The following is a 6,000-nucleotide window of genomic DNA, read 5'->3' as shown; positions in this document are numbered from 1 at the left end:
TCCCAGAGACAGTGATCCGACTATAGCAGGGTACAGGATGAGGTGTGGTGAGTCCTGGGCAACGCGACACAGCAGACTACAGATACTCTGTCTGATGTAAGCCTCTGGATGGTTCAGACGAGAGAACAGCTGGGGGATGATGCCTGGAGGGGAGAGGGGTTGAATTAGCAGGAGACAGGAGAGAGAAGAGCTGGGGGGGAGAGGGGTTGAATTAGCAGGAGACAGGAGAGAGAAGAGCTGGGGGGGAGAGAGAAGAGCTGGGGGGGAGAGAGAAGAGCTGGGGGGGAGAGAGAAGAGCTGGGGGGGAGAGGGGTTGAATTAGCAGGAGACAGGAGAGAGAAGAGCTGGGGGGGAGAGGGGTTGAATTAGCAGGAGACAGGAGAGAGAACAGCTGGGGGATGATGCCTGGAGGGGAGAGGGGTTGAATTAGCAGGAGACAGGAGAGAGAACAGCTGGGTGGGGGGGAGAGGGGTTGAATTAGCAGGAGACAGGAGAGAGAACAGCTGGGTGGGGGGGAGAGGGGTTGAATTAGCAGGAGACAGGAGAGAGAACAGCTGGGTGGGGGGGGGGACGGGTTGAATTAGCAGGAGACAGGAGAGGCAGCAAAGGTCTCAACTAACTGGAGATGATCTCTCCATAATGTGTTCTAAATATTCATTCCTTTCTAGAGTCTAACAGGAGCCTTCAGAGAAATATAGAGCTCCCTCTGGGTCTGAGTGTGTTACCTCTCCAGGGGCCAGTGGGGGTCTATGTGTGTTACCCCTCCAGGGGCCAGTGGGGGTCTATGTGTGTTACCTCTCTAGGGGCCAGTGGGGGTCGGTGTGTTTTACCTCTCTAGGGGCCAGTGGGGGTCGGTGTGTTTTACCTCTCCAGGGGCCAGTGGGGGTCGGTGTGTTTTACCTCTCCAGGGGCCAGTGGGGGTCAGTGTGTTACCACTCCAGGGGCCAGTGGGGGTGTGTGTGTTACCACTCCAGGGGCCAGTGGGGGTCTGTGTGCTACCTCTCTAGGGGCCAGTGGGGGTCAGTGCGTTTTAGCTCTCCAGGGGCCAGTGGGGGTCAGTGTGTTTTAACTCTCCAGGGGCCAGTGGGGGTCTGTGTGCTACCTCTCTAGGGGCCAGTGGGGGTCAGTGTGTTACCTCTCTAGGGGCCAGTGGGGGTCAGTGTGTTACCTCTCTAGGGGTCAGAGTGTTACCTCTCTAGGGGCCAGTGGGGGTCAGTGTGTTACCTCTCCAGAGGCCAGTGGGGGTCTGTGTGCTACCTCTAGGGGCCAGTGGGGGTCAGTGTGTTTTACCTCTCTAGGGGCCAGTGGGGGTCAGTGTGTGTTACCTCTCTAGGGGCCAGTGGGGGTCAGTGTGTGTTACCTCTCTAGGGGCCAGTGGGGGTCAGTGTGTGTTACCACTCCAGGGGCCAGTGGGGTCTATGTGTGTTACCTCTAGGGGCCAGTGGGGGTCAGTGTGTTTTACCTCTCCAGGGGCCAGTGGGGGTCGGTGTGTGTGTTACCACTCCAGGGGCCAGTGGGGGTGTGTGTGTTACCACTCCAGGGGCCAGTGGGGGTCTGTGTGCTACCTCTCTAGGGGCCAGTGGGGGTCTGTGTGCTACCTCTCTAGGGGCCAGTGGGGGTCAGTGCGTTTTACCTCTCCAGGGGCCAGTGGGGGTCTGTGTGCTACCTCTCCAGGGGCCAGTGGGGGTCTGTGTGCTACCTCTCCAGGGGCCAGTGGGGGTCTGTGTGCTACCTCTCCAGGGGCCAGTGGGGGTCTGTGTGCTACCTCTCCAGGGGCCAGTGGGGGTCAGTGTGTTACCTCTCTAGGGGCCAGTGGGGGTCAGTGTGTTACCTCTCTAGGGGTCAGTGTGTTACCTCTCTAGGGCCCAGTGGGGGTCAATGTGTTACCTCTCTAGGGCCCAGTGGGGGTCAATGTGTTACCTCTCTAGGGCCCAGTGGGGGTCAATGTGTTACCTCTCTAGGGGCCAGTGGGGGTCAATGTGTTACCTCTCTAGGGGCCAGTGGGGGTCAGTGGGTTACCTCTCTAGGGGCCAGTGGGGGTCAGTGTGTTACCTCTCTAGGGGCCAGTGGGGGTCTGTGTGTTACCTCTCCAGGGGGCGGTGGGGGTTGAGGCGAGCCCAAGCTCAAGCCCCTCCCTCAGCTCCCCGGCATGCTTCACCAGCAGCCGTAGCAACCGCAGCGTCGCCATGACGATGATATCGTCGTTACTCTGCTTGCTGTTCTGATTGGTCAGCAGCAGCTTGGGGTCATCCTCATCGATGGGAACCTGACGGAGGAAGAGGAGAGACATGGAGGGATGGAGGAAGAGATGGGTGGATGGGAGAGATACAGGGAAAGGGACAAGGCTATAAGAGAAGGCATCTTCCTACAACATCCCAAACTTCCACAAGTTCTAGATGAATAGAAACAGTCAAGTGAATAGCAAAACCGGGAAGAAAAAAATCAATTCTACTTTAACATTCATCTTGTAGACAGAACTCGTAGGGCTCCCAGACAGATTAACTGGCCAGAACTCGTAGGGCTCCCAGACAGATTGACTGGCCAGAACCCGTAGCGCTCCCAGACAGATTGACTGGCCAGAACCCGTAGGCTCCCAGACACATTAACTGGCCAGGCCCCGTAGGGCTCCCAGACACATTAACTGGCCAGGCCCCGTAGGGCTCCCAGACACATTAACTGGCCAGGCCCCGTAGGGCTCCCAGACACATTAACTGGCCAGAACCCGTAGGGCTCCCAGACACATTAACTGGCCAGAACCCGTAGGGCTCCCAGACACATTAACTGGCCAGGCCCCGTAGGGCTCCCAGACACATTAACTGGCCAGGCCCCGTAGGGCTCCCAGACACATTAACTGGCCAGGCCCCGTAGGGCTCCCAGACACATTAACTGGCCAGAACCCGTAGGGCTCCCAGACACAAATTAAGCTTCATCCTGGTCTAAAAAGAACACCCAATGGAAAATTCCCATGGAAAAAGTCCCTGACTAACCAGCCCCAGTCCCCCCTGCTAGTCCCAGTACCCCCTGCCAGTCCCCCCTGCTAGTCCCAGTACCCCCCTGCCAGTCCCAGTCCCCCCTGCCAGTCCCCCCGCCAGTCCCAGTCCCCCCCCTGCCAGTCCCCCTGCCAGTCCCAGTCTCCCCTGCCAGTCCCAGTCCCCCCTGCCAGTCCCAGTCCCCCCTGCCAGTCCCCCCTGCCAGTCCCAGTCCCCCCTGCCAGTCCCAGTCCCCCCTGCCAGTACCCCATGCCAGTCCCAGTACCCCATGCCAGTCCCAGTACCCCATGCCAGTCCCAGTACCCCCTGCCAGTCCCAGTACCCCCTGCCAGTCCCAGTCCCCCCTGCCAGTCCCAGTCCCCCCTGCCAGTCCCAGTCTCCCCTGCCAGTCCCAGTCCCAGTCCCCCCTGCCAGTCCCAGTCCCCCCCCTGCCAGTCCCAGTCCCCCCCCTGCCAGTCCCAGTCCCCCCTGCCAGTCCCAGTCCCCCCTGCCAGTCCCAGTACCCCCTGCCAGTCCCAGTACCCCCTGCCAGTCCCAGTCTCCCCTGCCAGTCCCAGTCCCCCCTGCCAGTCCCAGTCCCCCCTGCCAGTCCCCATAGCCAGTCCCAGTACCCCATGCCAGTCCCAGTACCCCCTGCCAGTCCCAGTACCCCCTGCCAGTCCCAGTACCCCCTGCCAGTCCCAGTCCCCCCTGCCAGTCCCAGTCCCCCCTGCCAGTCCCAGTCCCCCCTGCCAGTCCCAGTCTCCCCTGCCAGTCCCAGTCCCAGTCCCCCCTGCCAGTCCCAGTCCCCCCCCTGCCAGTCCCAGTCCCCCCCCTGCCAGTCCCAGTCCCCCCTGCCAGTCCCAGTCCCCCCCTGCCAGTCCCAGTCCCCCCCCTGCCAGTCCCAGTCCCCCCCCTGCCAGTCCCAGTCCCCCCCTGCCAGTCCCAGTCCCCCCCCTGCCAGTCCCAGTCCCCCCCTGCCAGTCCCAGTCCCCCCCCTGCCAGTCCCAGTCCCCCCTGCCAGTCCCAGTCCCCCCTGCCAGTCCCAGTCCCCCCTGCCAGTCCCAGTACCCCCTGCCAGTCCCAGTACCCCCTGCCAGTCCCAGTACCCCCTGCCAGTCCCAGTCCCCCCTGCCAGTCCCAGTCCCCTTGCCAGTCCCAGTCCCCCCTGCCAGTCCCAGTACCCCCTGCCAGTCCCAGTCCCCCCTGCCAGTCCCAGTCCCCCCTGCCAGTCCCAGTCCCCCCTGCCAGTCCCAGTCCCCCCTGCCAGTCCCAGTCCCCCCTGCCAGTCCCAGTCCCCCCTGGAGAGAGAGTGAGTTCCACCCACCTGTCCAGCGTTGAGTTTAAGGAAGGTGAAGTAGGCACCGCAGGAGACCCTGTAGAGACTGAAGATCCTGTCCACCACCCTCCTCCAGACCCGGATCAGACCCTCCATCACCCCACTACCCCCACCCTGGACCCCCTCCACCTCCCCCTGCTCCTCCAGCCAGGGACAGGCAGACAGCAGCTGTCTCCAGATCACATCCACCATGTCATCCTCCTCCTCATCCTCCTGCTGCAGGGCCATGTCCTCATCCTGGAGGGAGAGAGGGGGGCGTGGGGGAGAGAGAGAGAGGGTGGGGTGGGGGAGAGAGAGAAGGGGGGTGGGGGGGAGAGAGAGAAGGGGGGGGAGAGAGAGGTGGTGGGGGAGAGAGAGAGAAGGGGGGGTGGGGGAGAGAGAGAGAGTTATGAGCAGATGGGCAGATGGTGAATCCCAAACCCAGACCTGCCAAGAGCCGCGCGGCAAATTGGAGAGATGTAGCGCGCGCCGAATTGGGGTTCTTCCCCCCCCCCCCCCCCCCCCCCCCCCGCATATTCATACCCGCGCTGTTTGTGAGTCTGATCGTAATTCTAGAATTGTACCAAGTCTATACAGGGTTGGAATACTTTCCTGACAACATTCCATTCGACCTGGTAAACGTCACTAACATGTAAACAGAAGGAACACCAACAGCCTTTATTCTTGGAGGGGTTTGTCTGAACGCTGTTCGCTGGTTCTCTTCCCAATTCGCTGGTTCAGACTTTGTAAAGGTGCTGATTGGATTTCTTTACAGCAAATACATCATTTCAGATTTTCAAAACTGATAAAAATCAAAAAATCGAGGCATTTTAGAAGCATTGCCTCCATAGCCAATACCTGACACTCATTCATTCTTCATCGCTCAGTCTTCTAAACTCCCCGCTCCAGTTAACGCCAAGATGGTTATATTTATTTTTCATTATACTTTTTGTGACGAGGATCATAATTACAGTTACAGTCTATCGGGTTGGGTGATCCTTGAGAATAAAAGAGGTAGAGACAGTCAGGAATCAAGGAAAGACTATAGAGTCCGGAATCAAGACAAGAGAGACTAAAAGAGGTAGAGACGCGCTGTACTGCAGCGCCAGCTGTGCCATCAGAGTCCTTGGTTCGCGCCCAGGCTCTGTCGTAACCGGCCGCGACCGGGAGGTCCGTGGGGCGACGCACAATTGGCCTAGCGTCGCCCGGGTTAGGGAGGGCTTGGTCGGTAGGGGTGTCCTTGTCTCATCGCGCACCAGCGACTCCTGTGGGTGCAGTGTACGCTAGCCAAGGTGGCCAGGTGCACGGTGTTTCCTCCGGCACATTGGTGCGGCTGGGTTCTGGGTTGGATGTGCGCTGTGTTAAAGAAGCAGCGGCTTGGTTGGTTGTGTATCGGAGGACCCATGACTTTCAACCTTCATCTCTCCCGAGCCCGTACGGGAGTTGTAGCGATGAGACAAGATAGTAGCTACTACAACAATTGGATACTACGAAATTGGGGAGAAAAAGGGGTAAAATTCAAAAAATAATAAAATAAGAGGTAGAGACAGTCGGGAATCAAGATTATAGAGACTAAAAGAGGTAGAGACAGTCAGGAATCAAGATTATAGAGTCTAAAAGAGGTAGAGACAGTTAGGAATCAAGACTATAGAGACTAAAAGAGGTAGAGACAGTCGGGAATCAAGATTATAGAGTCTAAAAGAGGTAGAGACA

At 59.0% G+C, this 6,000-nt stretch overlaps 1 protein-coding gene across 4 annotated transcripts in view; it reads right to left on the bottom strand.

The window, feature by feature from the left end:
• Positions 1 to 6,000, bottom strand: part of LOC110487146 (serine/threonine-protein kinase SMG1) — a 164,399-nt gene that overhangs the window by 83,024 nt on the left and 75,375 nt on the right. For all 4 annotated transcript variants that reach the window (XM_036942081.1, XM_036942078.1, XM_036942080.1 and 1 more), the window contains 3 exons: positions 4,297 to 4,545; positions 2,086 to 2,266; positions 1 to 143 (listed from right to left, as the gene is read on the bottom strand). The exon at positions 1 to 143 is cut by the window's left edge and continues 19 nt beyond it. In XM_036942081.1, the coding sequence (XP_036797976.1) occupies positions 1 to 143; positions 2,086 to 2,266; positions 4,297 to 4,545 (573 nt within the window). The remainder of the gene's footprint in view (positions 144 to 2,085; positions 2,267 to 4,296; positions 4,546 to 6,000) is intronic.

The sequence above is a fragment of the Oncorhynchus mykiss genome, chromosome 13 (genome assembly GCF_013265735.2).
Source record: "Oncorhynchus mykiss isolate Arlee chromosome 13, USDA_OmykA_1.1, whole genome shotgun sequence".
Classification (NCBI taxonomy): domain Eukaryota; kingdom Metazoa; phylum Chordata; class Actinopteri; order Salmoniformes; family Salmonidae; genus Oncorhynchus; species Oncorhynchus mykiss.
Note: the sequence above shows the minus strand (reverse complement) of the source record. Positions and strands in the feature narration are given on the sequence as shown.